The sequence below is a fragment of the Helianthus annuus genome, chromosome 15 (genome assembly GCF_002127325.2).
Source record: "Helianthus annuus cultivar XRQ/B chromosome 15, HanXRQr2.0-SUNRISE, whole genome shotgun sequence".
In the NCBI taxonomy this organism is placed as follows: Eukaryota; Viridiplantae; Streptophyta; class Magnoliopsida; order Asterales; family Asteraceae; genus Helianthus; species Helianthus annuus.
In genome coordinates, this window is record NC_035447.2 from 48,497,957 (window position 1) to 48,524,010 (window position 26,054).

The 26,054-nt window shown below is 35.8% G+C and overlaps 4 protein-coding genes and 1 long non-coding RNA gene across 6 annotated transcripts; 3 read left to right on the forward strand and 2 right to left on the reverse strand.

The window, feature by feature from the left end:
• Positions 1–8,687: 8,687 nt before the first annotated feature.
• Positions 8,688–9,053, reverse strand: LOC110913642 (probable 26S proteasome non-ATPase regulatory subunit 3). The gene is made up of 2 exons (XM_022158463.1): positions 8,897–9,053; positions 8,688–8,815 (listed from the first exon to the last, which is right to left on the reverse strand). The coding sequence occupies exons 1-2, from the start codon at positions 9,051–9,053 to the stop codon at positions 8,688–8,690; spliced, it is 285 nt and encodes a 94-aa protein (XP_022014155.1).
• Positions 9,054–10,530: 1,477 nt separating this feature from the next.
• LOC110913643 lies at positions 10,531–11,549 on the forward strand. Its single transcript, XM_035984562.1, has 2 exons — positions 10,531–10,692; positions 10,867–11,549. Exons 1-2 carry the CDS (start codon positions 10,594–10,596, stop codon positions 11,209–11,211), a joined length of 444 nt encoding a protein of 147 aa, XP_035840455.1. The 5' UTR covers positions 10,531–10,593; the 3' UTR covers positions 11,212–11,549.
• Positions 11,550–11,712: 163 nt separating this feature from the next.
• LOC110911515 lies at positions 11,713–13,239 on the forward strand. 2 transcript variants are annotated; one of them, XR_002577004.2, is made up of 3 exons: positions 11,713–12,451; positions 12,712–12,788; positions 12,980–13,239. XR_002577004.2 is itself a non-coding variant. In XM_022156141.2 (2 exons), exons 1-2 carry the CDS (start codon positions 11,735–11,737, stop codon positions 12,736–12,738), a joined length of 744 nt encoding a protein of 247 aa, XP_022011833.2. In that variant the 5' UTR covers positions 11,713–11,734; the 3' UTR covers positions 12,739–12,959. The 2 variants fall into 2 exon arrangements, 1 of the variants encoding a protein (XP_022011833.2); XM_022156141.2 differs by lacking the exon at positions 12,980–13,239 and having other exon boundaries at positions 12,712–12,959.
• A 4,505-nt stretch (positions 13,240–17,744) lies between these two features.
• LOC110911516 (probable 26S proteasome non-ATPase regulatory subunit 3) lies at positions 17,745–25,624 on the reverse strand. The gene is made up of 8 exons (XM_022156142.2): positions 25,454–25,624; positions 24,422–24,612; positions 23,710–23,847; positions 23,488–23,624; positions 23,341–23,395; positions 23,137–23,247; positions 22,769–23,008; positions 17,745–18,379 (listed from the first exon to the last, which is right to left on the reverse strand). Exons 1-8 carry the CDS (start codon positions 25,527–25,529, stop codon positions 17,867–17,869), a joined length of 1,461 nt encoding a protein of 486 aa, XP_022011834.1. The 5' UTR covers positions 25,530–25,624; the 3' UTR covers positions 17,745–17,866.
• LOC118487584 lies at positions 19,069–20,105 on the forward strand. Its single transcript, XR_004881972.1, has 2 exons — positions 19,069–19,128; positions 19,666–20,105. It is a non-coding gene; the product is annotated as an uncharacterized LOC118487584 (long non-coding RNA).
• Positions 25,625–26,054: the final 430 nt, after the last annotated feature.

A 26,054-nucleotide genomic window follows, 5' to 3' on the forward strand; every position in this document is an offset into this window, starting at 1 on the left:
CACAATTAACATCAGTGGTACGGTCATACTCAACATATGGGATGTTACCACGCCAGTAACCAATTTTGTATACAAAACCCCAACATACCCACTATAATTGTATTCTTTACAAATACTCAAAAACTGCTTTGTATATATTTAATTAAGTGAAGTTTTGTAAAAACAGTGAACAAAAGTTCACAAAAGAAGGATCAACTCACAAAAATGAGTACATAAAAAGAAGGATCACTCACATTGCTGTTTTAGGTTTTTCGTAAGGGTTTCCTGGAGATAATCTATAAATTACACAAATGCACGTGTGTTAGTATAATAACCCATTTTAACATTAGTAATACCCTCCCCGAGACGGCATTCCAACGACTACGTCGGGCAGAACCACGACAGCCGTTACGGAACCCTAGATCAATCGGGCAGCGTATCTAATACGTCTCCAGGGGTTATAATACTTACATCGTAGCAGAACCTCGCTATTTTAGGGGGTATTGGACTCAGGTATAATGCCCACTATTTAAAAGCTAGAGAGAAAGAAAAAGAAAATGAACGAAACGGATTGAAGGCCGTTGCCTTCTATTTATAGTGCTGAATTCGAGTCCCCATGCGGCCCGCGTGGAGTTTGGCCAGGCCTTACGCGGCCCGCGTTGACCCAAAGTCAACGTATAGCTTGTTCCGGTCATCATCTAGGGTTGACACGAGTTGGACACGTGGCCGCACCGGGTCACGCCACAATTCCGGACACTCGCGGCCCGCATGGACATAACCCACCATGTACGCGGCCCGCATCAACTTGTGTTTTAGGAAAAGTCTGGTTAAACATTCTCGCGGCCCGCGTTAACTTGAGGTGAGGCCCTACGCGGCCCGCCTCAACTTTAAAGATTATTGTTTTTATTTGTTTTATATAATATAATCTATTTTGGGGCTCGGTTTTCACATACGGGGTACATATAAAGACACATAGATACATTTAAAGATATATTAGGGTATCGGAATTATTATGAGGATGTCTGTTTTACCGAGGGTTGTTATACAACTTTTACGATAAGCTCACGAGATTAATACCCTCACAACGAATGACAAAGTGCAATACTTAAACATCCATCGGATTCGCAACGAATGACAGAGTACACCCCGAGTTCGGGTGGCACTCAAACATCCTGTCGGAATCACGATTAATGACAAAGTATAGCATTCAAACAGCCTGTCGGATAGTTTCAATCGATCGGATATTAAATCGTAGCAACGATCAAGTTAATACCCTGTATCGTAGCAGAATTCGAGCTAGTGTGTGTTTGGTAGTAATCAGGTGATATCTCGTAGTGTAAAACGAATTTGTTCGACGTTCAAATGCAGAAATCTAAGTCCCACACCCTTCTATTTATAGCTGGAAAATGGTCTCCCCCGCGTGTCGCGACAGGGAGACCTGTCTCCTTCGCGTGGCGCGACGGGTCCAATTTCAGCATAGGGTTCCTTCGTGTCCTGGTAGCCTAGCTGAGTCGACGGAATTAATAAATTCGATTTCTACAGCGAGTTATATGGATAATCGTCAAGTAGGGAATACCCCCCCCCCCCCCGAGTTTTAGGGGCCCTGATCCTGATTCTGATTGTTATGAAGATTTTAGGGATTATACAGGATCACTTGGGGGTTTTAATTAGGGTTTCTTATTATACAAAATATAATAAGAAATAATAATTTTGGTGAGAGTTGTTATGGTTTGGGATAAAAGGGAATAAAACGGTGAGAAAAGAGAATGGACCCACTTTGTAACTTTAGGGTTCAACTAGAAAATCTCCTGGTATAAATTTTGGGTATAACTTTTGAATTATTTAAAAATATATAATGCACTTGTGGCAAGTATAGTACCCCTAATTCAACCTTATCCCGATGTCCCGAGACAGAATCCCAACAAACTTAGTCGGGCAGAGCCCTGACATGAGTTATGGGTTCCAGATCAATCGGAAAGGGTAGCGGTGATCGGGAGTTAAAATACTTAAAACGAGCATGACTTTAGATTATTATTAATGAATACTAAAGAAAATAATGGATGTATATGTACAACAGAATGGCGAGATAAAGGAAGGAAAGAAAATATGAACGAAATATTTTGAACGCTGCTATCCTTATTACCACATTATAAATAAGCAACATGCTGTTGCTTCATATGATTGTACACTATGCATTGGGTGTTTTTCAAAAAAAAAATGAATTTTATTACTTTAAATCCAAAAGTCTTTTACCTTTTACATTTTAACCCTATTGTTTTTTTTTTTACTTTTACCCAAAGCTTTTTAATCTTTTTCAATTTAACACAAACAATTTTTTTATGTTCAACTTTAGTCCCTCATACTTTTATCTTTCGCAAGTTTTTCGTTTAATGTTTCATTCTAAATTTGTGAGTCAACACGCTCCAATGTGCGTGTGGGATTCAATGTTTTTTGTCTATTTTTCCCGTTTTACAGGCCCATCGCAACACGTCTATTTTTCTCCGTTTGAGAAGTTCATCGCAACGTGCGGGTCCTAGATCGACTTAGTTATTCTTTTCTACGTTTTTACGTTACCGTCTAATTTCTCACATTAACATGATGCAATGGGCGTCCGTGGTTTAACAATTTTACGTCTGTTTTTTCATTCGGTGTTATTTATTCTTTTTTTATTTATTTTATTTTTACGATCTTTCCTGATATTGGTGGTCGTTGGCAGTGGGGTGGCATTGGTGCTACTTGGCACGATTTTACGAACGTATTTAACCTATTAAGTTTTACTAATAATTTGTTTCGAGTTTACCCCTATACCTCATTTACTTTAAAAGAAACTATTTTTACGTGTATATTTTTATGTATTTGTCGGCATGAATTCGATTTGCTATACGTTTCGAAGTAAACTTTTTCTAAAAATGAGATAGGTCAAATATAATACGTTTTCGTATAAAAAAACCATTTTTATGTACGTTTCGGTGTACATTGAAGTTGGTGTACGTTTCGACGTAATTTTTTTGGTAAACGAGTCAGGTCAATATAATATGTTTTCGTGCTTATTTTATGAATGTTTGGTAAAATTTGTTTTGAATCGAGTGGAGTCAAATCGGGGTTTCTTTTTTCCCTTTTTCACAAAGTTCTAATTAATCTCTTTTAATTATACGTGTCAACTTTCCCGTTACATATGTTACGTTTTCTATGTATGAGTCGGGTCACATATAATACATTATGATAATATGATATAAATTTGATTTACTTTATGTTTTGATCCAATCGCAATGCTTATATAGGTTACATTGAGTTCAATCAGGAAACGTCTAACACGCGTTTTCATATGATTAACGCATCACATAACATTTGGACTAATCCATTCGATGTTTGTGACGTACTCGCGCGGCAACGCGCGCGGATGTTATTGCTAGTTTATAGTTGAAAGAAACCTTAATGAATAAGTTTACTCAAGATTCCTTCTGTTTATTTTGCCTCCACGTACCCCATACACATGTATACATAAGAATTCCATTCCATTTTTTTTAAATGTCATCTTGTACAAGCATATGTGTACCTATAAATTCTAATTCAATATTTTGATTTTTCTTTATTATTTTAATATTTACGAAATAGTAACAATGTTTTAAGTTTTGATTATTTTATTTTTATAATTAATTTAACAGCTTTACTTATTTGGTGCTTATAACTTATAAAATATAACGTTCTAGAAAATAACAAATATGTCTTTAGAACGAGAATAATCTTATCTATATTTTGAACCAAGTTTCATTAAAAACAGAGTAGGTTCAAATATAATGTATTTTTATAATTTAATTATTATACGGTTCCTAGTTCCGTCTAGGTACTTTATATTTCTAATAATCAACTTACCCGTAGACTACACGTCTAATAAAGTGTTTTACCTAAAACGCAATGCACCAAAAACACAAAGAAATGTCTTATATGTAAAACGCAATGGCCAGAAAACACTTAAAATGACTCGTTCTAAAACGCAATGGACTGAAAACATCTAAAAAATGTGTTTTACCTAAAACGCAATGACTAAAAACACTTAAAAATGTGTTTTTTTTCTAAAACGCAATAGACAGAAACCACATAAAACTCTCTTATTTCTAAAACGCAATGGACACATAAAACTGTCTGTCACTGTGAACTGTCTGAATTGTCTACGAATTACTGTCTTCGAAATGAGCCAATTTCTCAACCCCAGCCAGGGGCTCTGCCCCTTGGACCCCGCCAGGGGCTGCCGGCCCCGGACCCTCGCAAAGATCGTAAAACGCAATGACTAAATCAAAAACCCAGATCATGAAAATGAAATTAAAGAATTTCTTACATGGATTGAAGCCGATTTCTTCATCAATTGACAAAATTTGAATGATAGAAACACTTATCAACGCTCGAATCGAACGAATCGAGTGATTATCTCCAAAATCACCGGAAAAACGAGATTTTTTTTATGAAATTAAACTGGGTTTTCTTCAAAAAAAAAAAAGCTGAAGAACATGTTGATCGGGTTCTGAATCATTGATTAGTGATGAAAATCGCACTATAATGTAGTGATTATTGAGATAGAAAGTGAAGAAATAGTTGAAGATGGTGGGTTTTGAAAATGGTGGGTTTTTGAATTTACTGGGTTTTGAAAAAGGAAGAAGAAGGAGTAGGATTGACTAAAATACCCTTTCTCTTTATTTTAAAATTTGCCACATGTCATAATCATATGGCTTCCTATCCTTTCTAGCAAAAATTAACTTCCTATTTGATCTTTTCCCATGATTAGTATAATATTTCAACCAACTATATATATAAAATAGTTTTTAAAACTATTTGGGTTGAATATTTATATTAAAAATAAACTAGTTACTAGTTATTAGTGGTTAATAAATTTAATCAAACCTATAATTCTTATATATAAAAATAGGAATGCTACAGATTATTAGATTGAAGAGTAAAAGTGATGAACATAGTTGACTTTTCTATTGATACCAAACAAGGTTGGAGTTACATGGGGGCAGGGAGGTTTGATTTTTCGCTTCGTAGTGTAATTTATCTTGAGAGTCTGACCCCTCCTGATTTTTTGTTCAAGCTTTGCCACTGATACCAAATATCTATATTATTTACATATAAGCAAGGATAGCCCCTCTACCATTAACAAATTAACAAAACAAGTATATGAACATTTGTTTAATTCTTAAACCAATACACAACTAGGAGTGTTTTTTTTACGGGAATTCGAAAACTGTCCCGAATAAAACCAACCCGAACCTGATTATGGTGTTACTAGATTAACCCAAACCCGAAACCCAAAAGTAGTATTCGGGTCCGTAATTGGGTTAAAAAAATGTTAATCGGGTTGACCCTATTAACCCGAATTACATAAAAAAATATCAATGATATTTTATACATACATACATACATAATAACTATAAAAGTCTATATTTCTTCTCATATGTTTTGTTTTTGTTTTGAACATGATGTTTTGTTTCCTTGGTTGTTTGAGCGACTAAAAAGATTCAATTTGGTTGATAGGATTTGACGTTTTTGTTTTAGTGTATGCGATTGGTTGATACGGTTTGGTTTTGTGCTTATTGTAGTGACGTTTATTTAGTTAATATATATCTTTAATAATGCATGGGTTTGAATAAAATATCATATTAGGAGTGTTTTTATTTGACATTTTGTGTTTTTTCACTTAATAATAATAATGTTCAGATGGATTGTAAATTACGCATTGTAAATTGTATTTAAAAATCCGTATACCGATTAACCCGACTCGAATACCCGAGACCGATTAACCTGAATCTTATTTGGGTCAGATTACGGATAGGATTCCAGTAACAAGAAACCCAAAAAACCCGAATAAAACCCCGAAGAACACCCCTATACACAACATCATTTTGTTAAACGTTAACTCTAAAATCAATAGGCATGCAAACACTAATTTGGTAAATATAATTAAGACCCCATATTAATAAAAATAAAAGATCAAAATCGTCTCTCTTGTTTATATTATTATTAGTTGTTTTCGATTCTTTCCCCTTAGGTTAAACCCTAATCAATCGGTACTATTGCCAAGACCAACATAGTTCAAACATAAGGGTTGTGATGTTTCGACTTGTATCCAAACACACTAACATACTTATGATGGTCGTATAAGTGATTGTTTACATTCTTCAACCCCATGGACATTCTACCGAGTTTTGTAAGTTAATAGTTTCTAATTCGGATCAAGGAGATGAATAGCGACACTGCAGCACTGCCAAGATGACTTCGACTGGAGTCATCATCTACACATTCATGCTTAAGTCTGGATATACAAGATTGTGGGGTTTTCTAGCAACAACCACAAAAGAGCTTTTCTTTTACATTTGTTGTATCTACTTTACCGATGATAAATTGATTTATCAAATTTTAAGAAGTTAAATGACGTATAAACACCTATCACTAGGAAATGTACACGAAGCGGCCATTTGACTTGGTGGGGCCACTTCGGTACAATCGTCTTCGGAATCATTAGTTTCTACTTCGTCTTCCTCCTTTTCATCAACAATCTTGTTCTCTAATTCCACTTCGTCTTCTAGACTTGTCTTATCTTGAATACGGTCCACGACATCTAAATGATCCTTTAGGCAAATTGCCATCTCTATTGATTCCGGTGTTAGTCTTGTTCTTCGTATGGACAATACCCGGCCACTAAGAGAAAACGCACTTTCTGAAGCTACAGTGGAAGCATTGGCGAAGCTTGGGGGGTCGATTTTTCCCAATTCCCGGGGGGGGGGGGGGGGCGAAAACGTATATACTTAAAAAATTCTATACGAAGGTACTGTTCATAACACTACGCGTCGAAAAGTTTAGGGGGCGCCCCCTTCCGCCCCAAGGAAGCTGCGCCCCTGAGTGGAAGCTTGGACCGTTAGTATATCACGAGCCATGGTGGCTAGAATCGGGAATTCCGATTCTTTTGATTTCCACCATGACAAAATATCAAACTTTTTATATTCCTCGGCGGTCATAGTACGCGAATAATTTGTTTCTTTATATCTACCGAGTTCACTTGATGGGGTGTTACCCCTTTGTTGTTTAACCGTTTCATCTCTAACGACATTCAACATTGTTATGAGTGGGTCTCCAATCGTATCGTACAACTAGAGGCCGACGATCGAGACTCAAACATATTAGTATTATTTTTCCCTATATTTGTTTAAATAATGATCATAAACTTTAGATAAACAAGTGTTATAAAATTTTTTGATTTTATCTTTTAATCCTGGATCCTCCTCATGCATATCCAACTTGTCATATATTTCTTCGATTAAAGCAGCGGCACATAGAAAAACCGGTGGTAAATCCAAAAAATATTTTTTAAATTTTTCAATCATTGGTTTCATCATGTTCCACAACCTTTCACTTGAATTTTCAAAATTTTTAAAATTGGTAGTAATCATATACAATTCGGAAAGAACTATAGAACTAGTAGGATAATAAACACCGGAAATGTTAGTTGTTGAGGTTTTGAAAACTTTTAAAAAACTACTAAGTGTTTCAATGTCCCAACAACATATGGAGCGGATTGAGAACCTTGGTTGACGGATGGAGAGTTGGTGGTTTTGGAATTCTTGGATGCCATAGTGTCAAATGAATCAAGAGCTTATTTAGTAGATAAAGAATCAAGAAGAAGATGAAGATGGTGTTAAAAACAAATGAATTTTGTTCACTATTTGGAATCGATTCCAACGGCTAGGAATAAATTCCAACGGTAACAATGCATTAAATAGGTGATTTGCAACGGCTAGGAATCGATTCCAACGATAACAAAAGTCAATCAATGCTAGAATTTAATGCACCGGGTTTTATTTGTTTACGGAGGAACCGGTTCTGGGCAGGAACCGGTAACAAACCTTTTTTTTTATAAAATGTGGAACCGGGTAAGAACCTACGGGTTTTTTGAACCCGGAACCGGTTCTTCAATAAAGCAGGTAGGGACCGGAACCGGTTCCAGGTTGGTTCTACCGGGTCGGGTTTGAAACCGGCTATTATGCCCATCTCTATCAAGAACACATGAACGATCTGATTTAAACATATCTATCTTGGTTTTAAAAAGCGAGAAGCACACCGAGGCAACATGGTCTAAAACCGAGGCCTATGCAAAAACACACCGCTTTTCGCACACAAGGCACAAGGTGCTTATATAAGTTTTCCATATTTCCCATAGGTGTTTAACATCCCCACCCAAAACTTAGCTATAAATAAGCTTTACATATGATTTAATATATAAATTTCCAACATGTACATCCTAGAAAGCCTAATGTACAACAACTAATGCTCAAAAGATGTCGCGACAAGAAAAGCGCCCCTCAAACATGCGCCTTATACCGATTTTTTTACTGTAAAGCACGTCTCACCTGGGCTTTACGTACACCACTTGATTACCTACCACAAGCGATGCCGGTTGCACCTAAGGTCGCCTTGCGTGCCTTAGGCGCTTTTTAAAACTAAGATATCATCTATCCAGAATTAGGTGTTGTCATAGCCATAATTAGAAAAAAAAACACATGAAATCCCAGAACATTTTAACATTCATAGTCCTAATAAATCCACAACAGAACAGGCTGATCTTTTTTATAAATCCAATATTGTAATTTTAACATATTGAAACAAACAGTGATTAATTTGATAATAAGATGAAGCGATTACCTTAATGATTGCAACAATCAAAAATCATCATCGTCTTCCTCAGCGATATGTTTTGCAAGCTCTTGCTCTTGTTGTTGTCTCTCTCTCCTCTTTTCAGCACTCTCCTTTTCCTTGTGAGAGTTGGGAGGGAACCGAAGGGCACGAACTGCCTCATTATGCATATTTAGACAGAAAGCAATCCTAGAATTGAAGGCTTATTGAGGCTCGTTTGTGGAATAAATGTCACCGGTTTCTTTAGACACCATCCAACCGTTTGCATGATCTAGTGTCGCGTCTATTGCACCGTCACGGATTGCTTTTGAGACGATGCTCTCGGCATCTGCCACAGGGTTTATATACCTATGTTTATGTTCGTTTATATACCTATGTTTATGCTCGTTCATTTATTTCTGTTCGTTTCAATTTAAATACATAAGTAGTTGTATTTTTATAAACATTAAACATAAAAGAAACTTTCTAACTACTTATATAAATATAACTAATTGGTAATTGGGCTTTCTAGTAATAAAATTAGGGTTTCCAATGGAATTTATCTTAATTGGACTTTCTTATAATGGAAATCGGGTTTCCAATGAAATTTACTGTAATTAATCACTAATTTTTATAAAAATTTACTTGATGTTCATTTATGTTTAGTAAATTATGTTCATTTGTGTTGCTTATTGTTTGTTAAATTATGTTCTTTTAAGTTTGTTTATGTTTGTTTACGTTCGTGAACTGTTCGTTTATGTTTTAAACGAACAAACATAAATGAACACGAACATGCTCATTTTCTATAATAAATGAACACGAACAAAAAAATATGTTCATTAAATGTTCGTGTTCTTGTTTGGTTAAAGTAAATAAACGAACACGAATATGCCTCTGTTAAAATATGTTGTTTCACTTACCACATACATGGGATATAAAAGAACTCAAAAACGTTCCATGCCGTGGTATAAATTGTTATCACCATTAAATTGAAAATGATTTATTTTAATAAGACCAAATCTGAAGATTTGTTATTTGTGAGAACATTCGCCAGTGTTTCTTGTATGGGTGTGTATAAACTGAAGAGATTAAATCGTTAATTACATTATATTTTTTTCCGTGCAGATTATTTTGACTAATATGGGCATGTTTGGCTAAGCTTTTTGAAACAATTTATTGACTTATTGGCTTTTTGAAAAGTCTAAATGATGTTTGACAATGAGAGTGTATGTGAGGGGAAAAATGACTTTTCCAAAAAGTCACTCCATACTGACTTTTCCAAAAAACCAATAAATCAATAAGTTGTTTTAAAAAGCTTAGCCAAACATGCCCTATGTTTAAATTAGGAGCCTTCTCTATTGTTTCCAATTTAATTCTTGTTGATGAAATTAAAGTGTTAATTACATTTAATGTTACATGCAGATTAATGAAATAAAAGAAGTGGATGATTACATTCCAGATGTCACATACCCATCTTATCTTCTCCACACCTGTCATCACCTTCAAAGTCTAAAATTATTCAAAGATGAAAGAGTGGGTGAGGTGGTGTTTGATATGGATAGTCCAACAAGTAGTAGAGAATTAGCAACAATTCAACCGCCACTACTACTTCCCTACCTTCAAACTATATACCTATGGGGTTTGAAAGAGATGAGTCATGTGTGGAGGTGCAATTGGAATAGATTCTTAATTCGTCATCATCCACCTTTGCAATTTCCATTCCAAAACCTCACAGACATTGACTTGTACCATTGTCCCAATATAAAGTACTTGTTGTCTCCTCTTATGGCAAAATATTTATCCAACTTAAAGAGTGTTGAGATATATTGGTGTAATGGTATGGAAGAAGTTATTTCGAGAAGAGATGATGAAATTACAACATCTACTACATCTGCATCTTCTTATCAAGACACCACATTCTTTCCTCGTTTAGACACTCTCACGCTTGGAGAAATGCCATGTCTAAAGTGTATCGATGATGAAAAGAATACTTGTAGTAGGAGTAACAAAATTTCTTCCAGTGTTACTAATACCATTCATGATCACCTCCAGGTATGATAATAATATGCTTTGGTACGTCTTGATTAAACCATGTGGTTAAGAATTAAAACTTTGTAAAGTAAACCCGTAAAAGGAGATACTAAAATGAAAATAGGTAGTATTTGAAAAGAAAGTGATCATTTATAAGAACATTAAAATAAAAATATGATTTGTGATTCATTGCAGAGTGCTCAAGTAACCGGCTCTTATTGGTCGTTGTGCCAATACCCCACAAAGATAATCATATCCACATGTGATGCATTGTCAAGTCTAATTCCATGGTATGCACTAGGACGAATGAATAGGCTTCAAGAGCTGAAAATTGAGAAGTGCAGTAGGATGACAGAGGTATTTGAAAATGAAGGAAGTGGGGCTGGTACTTCATTAACAAGTCTACCTCTACAAAACATTATTACTACTGTAGCTGTCCCTCAACTCTCCAACTTAATAACTATGAGTATCTATGGGTGTGACCTTCTTCAACATATATTCACATTCTTCACTCTTAAAACTCTCAGTCATCTCAAATAGTTGAAAGTAAAAGGATGCGAGACAATACAAGTGATTGTAAAAGAAGAAAACAAAACGTCATCAGAAGAAGAAGAAGTTGTGGTGTTTCCTAATCTGGAGACGCTTGAACTTGACCGTCTACCAAAGCTCAAGAGTTTCTTCTTGGGAATGAATGACTTCCGATGTCCCTCTTTGGTGAATGTTATGATCAATGATTGCCCTCAATGGGTGGCATTTACATCTGGTCAGTTGGAAACTCCAAAGCTCAAGTACATACAAACAAGCTTTGGCAAACATAGTCTTGAAAGTGGCTTTAACTTTCAGGTACGCAAACCTTTTTGTTTAAACTTAGATTGAAAAGTAGAAGAAATTCCATGCTATAAATCCCTGCCATGTCATCGTAATAAATTTGTTGAAATAGTGATGGAAGCAAGCATTTATTTCTTGGTTCAGACTCTTTGCAAGGATGTAATTAGCCTATAACAAACGCCTTGTGTTTTTTTTTTTATTGTTGTAGACCACATTCCCAACATCTTCAAAAGGGATGCCTTCCTCTTTTCATAATCTGATAGAAATTAATATAGAGAATAATGAGGATGTTGGAAGGACTATTATTCCATCTAATGCGCTGCTACAATTGGAAAAGCTTCAACAGATTACTATACAAGGATCATGTGGTGGGCTAGAAGAGGTATTTGAAGTAGTAGTAGTGGAAGGGAGTGGTTCCAGTGAATCAAAAACTCTTGTCCCAATTCCAAACCTAACACAAGTGAAGTTAGATGGTGTATATGATCTAAAGTATTTATGGAAGAGCAACCAATGGATGGTATTGGAGTTTCCAAACCTAACAACTCTCTCTATTGAATGGTGTTGTAGTTTGAAACATGTTTTTACATGTTCCATGGTTGGTAGTCTTGTGCAACTCCAAGAACTACATATAAGTGTCTGCTTCGATATGGAGGTAATTGTGAAGGAAGATGAAGAAGAAGAAGAATGTGATGCCAAAGTGAATGAGATTATCTTACCTCGTCTAAACTCCTTAAAACTACATGACCTTCCAACACTCAAGGGATTTTGCTTAGGGAAGAAGGCTTTCTCACTGCCAGCTTTGGATACTTTACAAATCAAAAACTGCTCACATATTAAAGTTTTCACCAAGGGACACTTGTCTACCCCTCATCTGAAAGTAATAGATACAGATTTTGGGATATGTGATGTAAGGACAGATGTCAACTCCTTTATAGAGACCAAACTAGAAGAGGTATGTACAAACATAATTATATATTCTTCCGTTTTTTTAATTATATTTTCATATATTATAAGATAATTATATTAATTTTTCTTTGTGTAAACGTAAAAACACCAATTTTTATAAATGACCATTTTCAGCCACATCACAGAAAAATATTGAATCGAAATGGAAAGAAACTGTGATAGGAAAACAAAATGTAGTTTGTTATATGTTAAGCGTTACAACACCATCTAAATTTTCACTGTCTTCTTTCCATCAATTTTCTGCAGGGGCGTAAATTTTCTGCAAGGGCATAAATTCTAGAACGTGAAGATCATATCATATGTTTAATGTATAAGGTTTTAAGGTAAATTCTACTTGTATAAAGTAATTTAAATGTCTAAATGTATATAATTGTCTTTGTTAGCCTTCAAAATAATATTGAACAATGAACATTTAATTTAAAAGAGCATTAGTTTTTAACTCTTTAATTTTAAATAATTAAACACCAATATCTAGGATGGATTGTCATTAAACATATAAGCTTTGCCTTAGCAGGTTTGATTTAGGGTTTTAGAAGCTTGGTTCAATTTGCAAATTGTTTGATTCGGTTTGGTTGACTTTGATGCGGGTCCAAGTGTGGAGGAGCGGGCACTAAAATGGCTCTAACTTGGGCTACGAGGGTCCGTTTTAGGCGTCCTGGCCAAAAAACGCTTATTTCTATCGTTTATTTATCTTTTTATGTTTTTTCGGTGTTTTGGGCATTTTGTTTTTGGGCTTGTGTTTGGCCCATGGCCTTTTTGTGGCCCATTTCGAATTTCTGTCATTATTTATATGTTTCTCTTGTAAGTTGGGTGGTCAGACATTCACAGAATTAACGTAATATAATAACACACGGGTGTTTAATATTCAGTTTTGCCAACTTTGAATTTTGTTCCGTTTGGTTTTGACCGTCAAAAATATTCAAACCTTGGAAACAGAAGCCCCAACTGAAGGGGAAAGTGGAAACCAGTTGGATAGAAGTCGAATAAGCTTGTATTTTTTTTCTTTAGTTTTTATTACTGAATGCTTTAAAAACTGAAAAAAAACACATGCTCAAAGCGTTATTAAATTGTAACCTATTGTAAGATTGTTAGATTGAAGAGTAAAAGTGATAATCACAGTTGACTTTTCTATTGATACCAAACAAGGTTGGAGTTCCGTGGGGGCAGGGAGGTTTGAATTTTCGCTTCGTAGTGTAATTTATCTTCGAGAGTCCGGCCCCTCGAGAGTCTGGCCCCTCCTGATTTTTTTTTTCAAGCTTTACCACTGATACCAAAGATCTATATTATTTACATATAAGCAAGGATAGCCCCTCTATCATTAACAAAACAAGTATATGAACATTTTTTTAATTCTCAAACCAATACACAACTAGGGGTGTTTTTTTACGGAAATTCGAAAACTGTCCCGAATAAAACCAACCCGAACCTGATTATGGTGTTATAAGATTAACCCGAACCCGAGCAAGATGGAACCCGAAACCCAAAAGTAGTATTCGGGTCGGTAATTGGGTTAAAAAAATGTTAATCGGGTTGACCCGATTAACCCAAATTACATAAAAAAATTTCAATTATATTTTATACATACATAATAACTATAAAAGTCTATATTTCTTCTCATATGTTTTGTTTTTGTTTTGAACATGAGGTTTTGTTTCCTTGGTTGTTTGAGCGACTAAAACGATTTAGTTTGGTTGATAGGACTTGACGTTTTCTTTTTAGTATATGCGATTGGTTGATACGGTTTGGTTTTGTGCTTATTGTAGTGAGTTAGTGACGTTTATTTAGTCAATATATATCTTTAATAATGCATGGGTTTGAATAAAATATCATATTAGAGGTGTTTTTATTTGATATTTTGTGTTTTTCACTTAATAACTTAATAATAATAATGTTAAGTTGGATTGTAAATTACACATTGCAACTTGTATTTAAAAATCCGTATACCGATTAACCCGACCCGAATACCCGAAACCGATTAACATGAATCTTATTTTGGTCGGATTACGGATAGGATTCCAGTAACAAGAAACCTAAATAACCTGAAACCCGATTAAAACCCCGAAGAACACCCCTATACACAACATCATTTTGTTAAACGTTTACTCTAAAATCAATAGGCATGCAAACACTAATTTGGTAAACATAACTAAGACCCCATATTAATAAATATAAAAAATCAAAATCGTCTCTCTTGTTTATATTATTCTTAGCTGTTTTCGATTCCTTCCCTTAAGTTAAACCCTAACCAATCGGTACTATTGCCAAGACCAACATAGTTCAAACGTAAGGGTTGTGATGTTTCGACTTGTATCCAAACACACTAACATACTTACGATGGTCGTATATGTGATTGTTTCCATGCTTCAACCCCATGGACATTCTACCGAGTTTTGTACGTTGACAGTTTCTAATTCGGATCAAGGAGACGAACAGCGACACTACAGCACAGCCAAGATGACTTCGACTGGAGTCACCATCTACACATTCATGCTTAAGTCTGGATATATACAAGATTGTGGGGTTTTATAGCAACAACCACAAAAGGGCTTTTCTTTTACATTTGTTGTATATACTTTACCGATGATAAATTGATTTATCAAATTTTAAGAAGTTAAATAACGTATAAACACCTATCACTAGAAAATGACGTATAACACGATGCACATTGTAACATTATACAGTATAGCATAGTATTCCAGATTATACCAAAATGAAAGCACTAAAGCACACATCCAGGCTCGATTAAAGCAAGTAGTATAGTAGAAATCATCATTTCAAATAACAAAAAGAGAAAAATGCTCGGATAGTCCCTGTGTTTTGCCCATTTTTCATCTTTAGTCCCTAACTTTCTAAAATTACTGCTATAGTCCCCAACTTTTGCAATTTCGTTCCCGGATAGTCCCTGACACAGATGGGGGTTAATTTTTAGTGTTAGGTGGGTGTAAAATGACTAAAATACCCTTTTCATAAAAAAATAACCATTAAATCATTAAAATAAAATAACTCATATATTAATTCAGATGGCCCACATGGATTATAAACCTGCACCTCCTTTCACAGCCAACAAAGCCACCATCACCGCTCACCATCCCTCTTCAACAAATCCTCCAAATTGTAAATCATCTCCGGCGAAGAAAAACACCAGCTTCCCGACACTGGCATCACCTTCCGCTGCAAACCCTCTTCAACAAATCCATCACACTTTTAATGAATTGTTTATTATCCATTAACAGTAGATTAACTGATTAAGTAGTCTTTGATCCAGTTGGGACAATCTTTGAAGTCACTTGGGGCTGATCTTGTTTAGATGAAAGCTCAGAGTATCATGTCTGCTCTTATTGAATGCATTAGTGCTACTGGTGCAAACAAAGTAGTGTTTAATCAACTTTATGGTATGAATGTTCTGCCTCTTTTCTTTATTGTTAGTAATTATTAGATTTTGACTTTGTCGGTCAAACTAGTTATCTAGAAGCTCAAACTTGACTGGAATTATTAAAAATGGGGAAACATGCTGAAAGTGTAACACTTGTCGAGAAAAATGGGGCAGTAAGAAGGGACTTTTTAGGATTGATTTTAGGGGTGGGGTTGAAGATGGTTGTGGGTGGGTGGTGTTAATGGAGGAGACGGTGGTTGAAGGGGTGAAGTAGTGTTAATGGCGATGGAGGATGGTGGGCGCACGGCGGAGGTGGTGGTGGTTCTCTGGTGGAGGGTGGTGGTGGTTGTAATTGATGTTGCGGGTACAGTGAACGAGAGAAAGGATGGACTTTTTAGGGTTTTAATTTAAGGAAAGGGTATTTTTGTCATTTCATACCCTCTTAACTGAGAAAACTAACTGATGTTAGGCACAGGGACTATTCGGGAACGAAAATTGAAAAGTTGGGGACTATAGCTGTAATTTTAGAAAGTTAGGGACTAAAGGTGAAAAAAAGGCAAACCACAGGGACTATCCGGGCATTTAACTCTAACAAAAAGGTATCTTAAGAAATAACCTATTGATTTTTGTACTTTCGTATTCACGACTCTGTCTTGTCTTTCTTATAAAAGATTGAAATGTTGTGATTGTAAATTACACTGCCTCCCTATGTGCATCACGGGTCGTTGTGTGCTAGGATTGTATTGGATAAGATAAGAAATTAAGAATAGCGGTTGAGCACATGAGAATTGAATCACTTTGAAGGAGTAATAAAACTCTCAAACCTCTTTTGGGTTGATATGTTACTGTTACCATTACAATTTTTTAAAATACTTTTCTTGCATATTTTTATTTCAAACTTATATTTCATACTTCTTCGGGCAAGTTAGTTCATCGTTTTATATTATAAACTAGGTTACGTTGCTTTTGTGAACTGCATCGAGAAAATTGCTATCAAGAAAACTGATCTGAGCACATTGATCTCTATTATACATTTCCTTATTTCACAATACATTAGTGCCACTTTGGTGGCCACCGACACCCGCTTTAAAGCCGGACCGAGGACACTCGAGGTCTCGGGTTTGAAACATGTTTCTTACCCCTCTTTGATGGCTATGGGTATTTGCCGCCAGGGATCCTTGTCGGGTGGTGAACTGGGAAGGGAGATCCCTTCCGCGGTCAGGGGTACCGTGCAACTACCCTTTATTTCACAATACATGATATAACTGTAAGTGATTAGTTTGCCTTGATGTTTGTTCAGTTTGTGACTCCTCAAACTGGCTTTGTGCTTCTGGATAAATGCTAGTCAAGTTCATAGAGTGGAGTTTGATTTGACTAGCAGTCCACCTCATCTCAAGAACACATGAATGATCTAATTTAAACATATCTTGGTTTTAAAAAGCGAGAAGCACACCGAGGCAACAAGGTCTAAAACTGAGGCCTATGCAAAAACACACCGCTTTTCGCACACAAGGCACAAGGTGCTTATACAAGTTTTCCATATTTCCCATAGATGTTTAACATCCCCACCCAAAACTTAGCTATAAATAAGCTTTACATATGATTTAATATATAAATTTCCAACATGTACATCCTAAAAAGCCTAATGTACAACAGCTAAGGCTCAAAACATGTCGCGACAAGAAAAGCGCCCCTCAAACATGCGCCTTATACCGACTTTTTTACCGTAAAGCACGTCTCACCTGGGCTTTACGTACACCACTTGATTTACCTACACAAAAGCGATGCCGGTTGCACCTAAGGTCGCCTTAGGCGCTTTTTAAAACTAAAATATCATCTATCCAGAATTAGGTGTTGCCATAGCCACAATTTAAAAAAGAAAAAAAAAACCATGAAATCCCAGACATAAATCCACAACAAAACAGGCTGATCTTTTTTATAAATCCCAGATTGTAATTTTAACATATTGAAACAAACAGTGATTAATTTGATAATAAGATGAAGTGATTACCTTAATGATTGCAACAATCAAAAATCATCATCGTCTTCCTCAGCGATATGTTTTGCAAGCTCTTGCTCTTGTTGTTGTCTCTCTCTCCTCTTTTCAGCACTCTCCTTTTCCTTATGGGAGTTGGGAGGGAACCGAAGGGCACGAACCGCCTCATTATGCATATTTAGACAGAAAGCGATCCTAGAATTGAAGGCTTGTTGAGGCTCGTTTGTGGAATAAATGTCACCGGTTTCTTTAGACACCATCCAACCGTTTGCATGATCTAGTGTCGCGTCTATTGCACCATCACGGATTGCTTTTGAGACGATGCTCTCGGCATCTGCCACAGGGTTTGGTGAGTCCAGTCTCAGCTTCTTTGCCACGTCAGCAAGAGAGATACGGGAGTATGAGATGCTGATGTTGCGGAGCCCGGTTCTTATGACATTGTGGCGTAGTCTCACGATCAAGTTGTTGGTCCGGTCTGAGCTGAAAGTGGTGGCGAATTTCTCTGCTACGTTTTTGAACAACTCTAGATCTCCAATTCTAACAGCCTGAAAATCAAGAAAGTGTGCTTGAGTTCACGATTTCAAGTTAATTTCCATGTATGTTCTTTGATAAAAGAAATGCTTGTCAACTGGTTTGATTCAGGCTGTGTGTTACCATACACTAGCTGAGGAAAATGGGTTGTAAGGGGCACATGGTCTATTTTTATTGCAAACAACCGCTAAATCGTTTTACTTGGGAGTTGTTTAGTAGCCTCTTAATGAGTCCATTGAGAGGATGCCTCTGATCAGTCAGCATTAAGTGTGTTTGGTTCACTAGAAGGACACTTCTGAATCAGGCAGCAAGCCTCTTACCCATTAAGGGGCTGTTTGGTTACCCTCTTAATGATTCATTAAGAGGTAGACCTCTTATTCGGACAGAGGTGGGGCTGTTTGGTTATACCTCTTAATGGGAAACCTCTTAATGATTCAGTGCTGAATTATTCAGTTCCACTAACATGCTGAATAAAAAAAAGACATTAGTTGCCCCCCTTTCACCTCCCCTTTCACATCTGCACAAAGAAAAACCCTAGCTCTCAAACCTCCGCCCCCAACCTCGTCTCCTCCTCTCTGCCTCTCCAACCGCCGCCCTCACCACCTCCCTCCGCCGCCTCCTCCTCCTCTCCTCCTCACAACCTCCGGCGCCTCCTCCTCCTCTCCTGCTCTCCGCCGCCTCCGCCTCCTCTCCTCCTCTCTGCGTCTCCGGCCGCCGCCGCCTCCTCTCCTCCTCTCTGCTCTCCGGCCGCCGCCCTCACCAGGTACGTTTATTTTCTTTTTTTTTTTTTAACTGAATATTCATTTGTTGTTTAGGTTTTTGATGTAGTTTAGTTGTTTAGGTTTTTTTTATGAATTTGTTTAGTTGTTTAAATTTAAACTCATTATTTTGATGTAGTTTAGATGTTTAGGTTTTTTTTATAAATTTGTTTATTTTTCTGAATTTTTTTATTAGTTTTTTGTATGTAGTTTAGTTTGTTTAGGATTTTTTTTTGATGTAGTTTAGTTTGTTTAGGTTTTTTTTATGAATTTGTTTATTTTTCTGAATTTGTTTTTTTTTTTTTATGAATTTGTTTATTATGTTCATTGATGTTATTTGTAGAATGGTTATGTTGTATGTTGAAAATTCATAGATGTTATATGTAGAATGGTTATGTTCATTGATTCTATATGTAGAATGGTTATGTTCATTGATTTTATATGTAGAATGGTATGATTGTAAATGGTTATGTTGTAAAGATACATGTTTTCTTTGTGTTGTATGTTTGATTGTGGTTATCTTGTATGTTGAAATGGCAAAGAAATGGCAAAAAGGATTAGGATTAATTGGAAGCAAGAAGGTGTTGAAAAAACCTTTCTTGAAGGTGTTGAAAAAACCTAAAGCAAATGGCTCCCTTTTCTTTTCCAATACAAAGAGACATCGTGATTGCTTGTTTCGCCGTCCATAATTTTATAAGGAAATGCAATATTTATGATCAGTTATTTATGGACTATGATGAGAACACGATGTTTCATGAAATGCAAAGTGGGGAAAATGATGGCCTGCTAGTTCAAGACATAGAGTGGGGTTCACAAGGTATTGACTACATGACTTCTTTACGTAACCAGATTGCTAATCAGTTGCTTTCAAATGAATCAAATTAAAAATGTATGTAGAGTTGTGTTATTTGTATTTGGATTTCGTATGTTGTGTTGTTTTGTATTTGGATTTAAAGGATTGATGTGTAATTTGGATTTTCTATGGTGTTTTGTATTTTTCTTTTAGAAATTTTCATCAATCTGTACACTATTCAGAGCTCTTGCCAAACAGATACATTTCATTCAGCACATAATAGTTCAGAGGGGTAAAATAGTCATTCTACACAGTCATTCAGAGATACAACCAAACAGCTCTTAATGGTTCAGCACTTACTGGTTCAGAGCCTCTTACCCATTCAGGCCTCTTACTGGTTCAGCACTTACTGGTTCAGCACTTGCCAAACAGCCCCTAAGTTTCAAAATGATGTTGAATGAAAATTTTACCCCTTTGTCCCTTCACTTGTATTTATAACCCTCACCCGGCCACTCACACACCACCAGCCACTGCCACATTGGCGTACTCTTACTGGCTCAGCGTTCAGAGTCTCTTACCCAGTCAGGCCTCTTACCGGTTAGTACTTATTGGCACAGAAGTTGCCAAACAGCCCCTTAAACTATTTTGTAACGAAATCTTTTCTATAGTTATAATTAACAGTGGTTATGTTTTCTTGGATAAAAAATAAGAGACAACTTCAAATATCCTCTCAAAACCTTGAATGATATGACATGTTTACCCAAGAAAAAACATAATATCAAATTATACCCATTTACATAATTATGACATATACCCCAAGGGTAAGGTTATTGTAAAAAGGGTGTGTTTTGTGAGAAGTGTAGGAAAGAATCTACACCCTTTGATCTATAATCTAATGGTTGAGATTATAATGGCAAAATTGTAAATAGTGTTTACCATTAAAATAATTAATTTTCTATATTAAGAGTATAAAGGAAAATTTAACATTTTTAAATTAAAAAACCCACATGCAAGTTCCCCACGTCTTTTTCAAACGTCAATAACTTTTTATACGTAACTTTTTTTTTTTAAATTACACCACAATAACGAGTGTTTTTTTATCTTTAATAGTTTAATATTAGTATCATATTGCTATACTTATATAGAGAAAAAAATTACGTTTCAATCGGATGTTTTAGTCCATGGTATTTTGTCTATGTTGTTTTAAGTGTATAGTGATTCAAGGCGTTGTGTTTTACAGTAAACACAAACACCATAAACATATATAAGACACCATAACATTGCAAATACGTTCAATGGTATTTGCAATGTTATGGTGTCTTATAAAACACCATGAACGTATATAAGACACCATAACATTGAAAATGGTAGTTTGTTGAATTTAATGGTATTTGAAATATTATGGTGTCTTATATACGTTCATGGTGTTTTACTGTAAAACAAACACCTTGAATCACTATACAATTAAAACAACATAGACAAAACACCATATACTTACACATCCGATCGAAACGTAATTTTTTTTCTCTATATAAGTATAGCAATATAATACTCGTATTAAAGATGAAAAAAAACACTCATTATGGTGTAATTAAAAAAAAGTTACGTATAAAAAGTTATTGACGTTTAAAAAAGACGGGGGAAACTTGCATGTGAATTGCATGTGGGTTTTTGAATTTTATCTTTAATTAGTTTTTTTATTAAATTACTTAATTGCCCTTATCTTAATAAATTAAATAATGGCATGTGTCCTCATCATGTTCTTTCTTATCCTTCTCACAAGTTTCATCTTTTTTACAGGATCATATGACGGGTTAAGTTATTCTACAAAGGCTCCTAAAAATAAGAAGTGTACAAAGACACAATGGATCGCACAAGATGACACAATGTCGAGCAAAATATAACACAATGCCTAAAAATATAACATAATTTCGAGGAAAAAAGACAATGAGTGGCAAAAATGACACAAAGACGCAAATATAGAAAAAACACAATGATAAATAAGACACGATGATGATAAACAAAAATTCTCTAAATCCAAAAGTGAAAACCTAAAATCTCACATCGTAGAGTTCGATGAGACGGTTCCAATGCCGCTTGAATGAGATCAATCTCACTTCTTATTTTTAGGAGCCTTTGTATTTGATCCTAAACCGGGTGTAAATAATATTCAAGTTTTCAAGGGTATATATGAAAATGCTTGCAAAAAAATGTTTGTGTGTCAACCTAACATGCCCTATCCCGAACAAAAACAATGATCATTCCAACTTAATCCCCTTTTGACGCATTAGTCAGCCCACCAACCCATTTAGCCAGTAGCCACATTTTACCAATTAATAAAATTTCAGGCCTATAACAAATTTAAGTTGCAGAATCTAGAAATCAAAAGATACATCCATGGTTTTAAAAAACGCTTGAGGCGTGTGCCTCAAGGCGCGCCTCGAGGCGAAACGGCCAAAAAACGAGTCTGAGGCGCGCCTCATGGGGTTTTTACTGCATATGCGCCTCAGAGGGGCTGAGGCGCTGTGAAAGGCTGCGCCTCAGGTGTGCCTAATGGGATTTTCCTAGTTGTTTTTGACTTTTTGTGTCAATTTCAAGCATTTCATGTCTTTTTTATGCATGTTTTTGATGATTTTGATGAATCTGATGATGTAATTAGTTAGTATTATTATTTTTATAATAATATATAATTTTTATATTTATTTATTAATACTGCTTGGGCCTTACGCCTCGTTTCGCCTCGAGGCTTACGCCTTGTGAGGCGAAGGGAAAACGCCTCGAAGCTCGTTTCCGTTCTTTTAAACCTTGGATACATCTAATGGAATAATTTTAAGTTGAGAAAAGAGACTCACGTTTGTGAGCTCAAAGTATGGTCTCAAGGCCTTCTCCATTCCTTTTTGCATAAAAACGGTTCGCTCCGGGATCTCTCCAAGAAGTAAGCGCACAATCACAGCCCACTTATTGCATTGAACTCTAAAACCAAGAGCGGCTACAGGGGCTTTACGAGCAGCTTGAAGAAGGGATTCTTTTGCATCAGTGTACTCCAGCTGAATTGTCCTAATCTTCCCAAGGTAAAACAAGTACCGGCAAAACTGAAACAAATAATAAAGAGAACACAATTTAACTTCACATGGTTCATCAAGAATAGTAATTGGTATACAACAACAACACATTAAAAAATACCAAAAAGTAATTAAAAGAGGATCATTGTAAAGAACACCTGCTGATTTGAATGGGCTTCAAAGCGTGGTGCCTTAGACCTGAGCTTTTCAGCTTGATCATACAAATTGTAATGAAGATAATTGCGAAGTAGCAGGTTGAGAAGCGTTTCCTGCATACCACAGTCCCAAAAATCCAAAAATAAACAACAACAACAACAATAAACAAAAGCATTCCTAAAAGTAGCAAGATACAAGAAACAAACCTGCCCCAACTCATCATGACGCAACGTAGCAACCCGGTGCAAAGCAAGAAGATTGCTGTGAACAAACAAACATACAATAACTGATCATGTCCTATTTCTTTCACTGAGTCATCAATAAACATTAAATAAGCACAGCACAGCACACACCCCCTGATGTCAGATAGTTCGTCAGTGAGTTCATAACTAAGAGAGTAAAAGAAGTAGAGCCGGGAAGCCAGAACATCAACTGTTCTCCTGTTCAAATTCTTTAAACGGGTGATGCTTGCTGAGGAACAAGCCTTAGCCTACATGAAGTGTAAAAGTTCTTTAAAAAGGGGCAATGTTCCATAGCCAACAATAAACATAAAATAAAGAAATAAACAGGCTGACCTCATTATATTTTTCCTGGTCAATCAGGAAAATGAGCACAAGCAAATAACAGTAGATCTCCAGCTCTGGGGAATGCTTCACAGTTGTTTGAGTAGCAGACGATGCAGTATCAACTTCCATATCGTTTTGATCATCATCCTTCACAGAATGTAAAAAGGTATCAATACCTACCGTACACTCTTTATAAAAAAAATGGTGTGATCCGAACTCAAATCAAGGTTTCAAAAACCCCATGAATATACATCACGGAACTCCCACTCCGACCCTTATTTCCAAAAACTCTGATTTCCATACATGCAGCAAAGCACTAGCATCTCTCTCAATGTTCACAGATCACAAGGTAATATGCCTACGGAAACTCTGAATTTCTAAATGTGCATATGTTAATGGTTTCTTCTGATTGATCCATTTATTTGATCTTTTGGCTAAAGGTTCATCCATAGCTCCATTAAACTTCATACATTTTTGATCCATTTATTTGATCTTTTGGCTAAAGGTTCATCCATAGCTCCATTAAACTTCATACATTTTTCAGTTTTTTTTGGCTAGAAGTTCGATGGTAGTTTCATTACACATTTGCATCAGCGTACACTCTGAAGTTCAAGTCTTCATAGCACACGTAGGTAAGGTAATTCTTAACACTTAGAATCCCATCCTATGTGCAGTTTTCCTCTAAGCTCATAATAGAATACATTAAACAAGAAAAGCTAACCTTTGGGAGATATGAAGATAGCCGTTGGTGCGCTTCCGATCCAGGTGCAAGAGCGAAACCAAGGAACGAAGAAATCACCGAAGCCTTCAACTTCCTCCTCAATGCAATTGTCAGCCTAACAGCCCTCAAAATCCGACGAACTTCGCGAGCATAAGCTCCGGTCTCAATCAATGCCGCAATTTCCTTCAAATCTGAACATCAATTTGACATAGATTCCACACAGTAAATCCAAAACTTTCAATTCCTAGTGTCTTATTTCCATCCAAACAGCAAACAAAACAATCACTAACACGGATTCAAAACGAATTACAACCAAAACAAGATTATACATTTATACGTGTAAACATGCTACAACAAAATCGCAACTATTCTTACTTCCTGAGCACATGCTCCCCTCTCAATCAGTCCATCAATTTCTTTCAAATCTAAATATCAATTTGACATATATTCAGCACAGTAAATCCAAAATTTTCAATACCTCATGCTCTATTTCCATCCAAACAGTAAACAAAACAAGCACTAACACAGATTCAAAACTAATTACAACCAAAACAGGATCATAGCTATAAACATGCTACAACAAAAACAAACAAAATTACAAGTCTAACGCTGAAAAAAGGAACGGTAGATGAAGTAGAATTCTTCAAATCTGAATATCAATTTGGCATAGATTCCACACAGTAAATCCAAAACTTTCAATTCCTAATGTTCTATTTCCATCCAAACAGTAAACATAACAAGCACTTACACGAATCCAAAACGAACTACAACCGAAACAGGATCATATATATTCAAAACGAACTACAACCGAAACAGGATCATATATTCATATATCTATAAACATGCTACAACAAAATCGCAACTATTCTTACAATCAGTGCCGCCATTTCTTTCAAATCTGAATGTCAATTACACAAATTCCACATTACACAAAACAAGTACTAACAGGGATTCAAAACTAACTACAATCGAAACAGGATCATATAAAGACGCTGCAACAACAAAAACAAACAAAATCGCAAGGATTCTTACGCTGCAAAACAGAAACAGTAGATGAAGTGGAATTTGAAGGAGCCTGCTGCTCTTTCATCTCAACATCCTGCGTCATTTTCTTCTGTGAAATTGAAATCAAGTTACGGAAGATATAACAGAGTATAAAATTTCAAACTTCTGGAGCTTGATTGTAACCCTAGAATAATTAATTACCTGAAGAAGAAGAAGAAGATGATCTAGCTTTTGCCCCAAGTTAAGTATCAATATAAATATTTACGTTTTTGGTCCCTGGTTTTTTAGAACATGCAAAATTTAGACCTGGTTGTGTAATATTGCTATTCATTCGTTTCGAGTTTTGATACCTCGTTGGGTTATTTTGATCCACAACGTATCACTACTTGAAACTTTAACAGTGTGTTCTTGAGTTTACTAACGGAAGGAAAGGAAAGGAAACAAAAAAAATTAAAAATATTTTGTGTTTCAGAGTTTCATTTAAGGAAAGAAAAGAAAGGAAAATAAAACATGTCGTGCTCCAGAGTTTCATTTAAGGAAAGAAAAGAAAGGAAATGACGGGAAAACTAGGCTAAATTCTTTAATTTTTCTTTCCTTCCGATTTGGAGGAAACGGTGGGAAAGTCATA

Excerpts from the sequence above, each read along its gene's own strand:
- LOC110911515 (XM_022156141.2), top strand. The coding sequence starts at position 11,735 with ATGCCTTCCTCTTTTCATAATCTGATAGAAATTAATATAGAGAATAAT. Across the intron at positions 12,452-12,711 it reads TAGAGACCAAACTAGAAGAG|GGGCGTAAATTTTCTGCAAG; the intron begins GTATGTACAAAC and ends AATTTTCTGCAG.
- LOC110913642 (XM_022158463.1), bottom strand. The coding sequence starts at position 9,053 with ATGAACGAGCATAAACATAGGTATATAAACGAACATAAACATAGGTAT. Across the intron at positions 8,816-8,896 it reads GATGGTGTCTAAAGAAACCG|TTCGTGCCCTTCGGTTCCCT; the intron begins GTGACATTTATT and ends ATAATGAGGCAG.
- LOC110911516 (XM_022156142.2), bottom strand. The coding sequence starts at position 25,529 with ATGACGCAGGATGTTGAGATGAAAGAGCAGCAGGCTCCTTCAAATTCC. Across the intron at positions 23,248-23,340 it reads GTCATGATGAGTTGGGGCAG|GAAACGCTTCTCAACCTGCT; the intron begins GTTTGTTTCTTG and ends TGTGGTATGCAG. Across the intron at positions 23,009-23,136 it reads AAGCCCATTCAAATCAGCAG|TTTTGCCGGTACTTGTTTTA; the intron begins GTGTTCTTTACA and ends TATTTGTTTCAG.
- LOC110913643 (XM_035984562.1), top strand. The coding sequence starts at position 10,594 with ATGCCATGTCTAAAGTGTATCGATGATGAAAAGAATACTTGTAGTAGG. Across the intron at positions 10,693-10,866 it reads CCATTCATGATCACCTCCAG|AGTGCTCAAGTAACCGGCTC; the intron begins GTATGATAATAA and ends GATTCATTGCAG.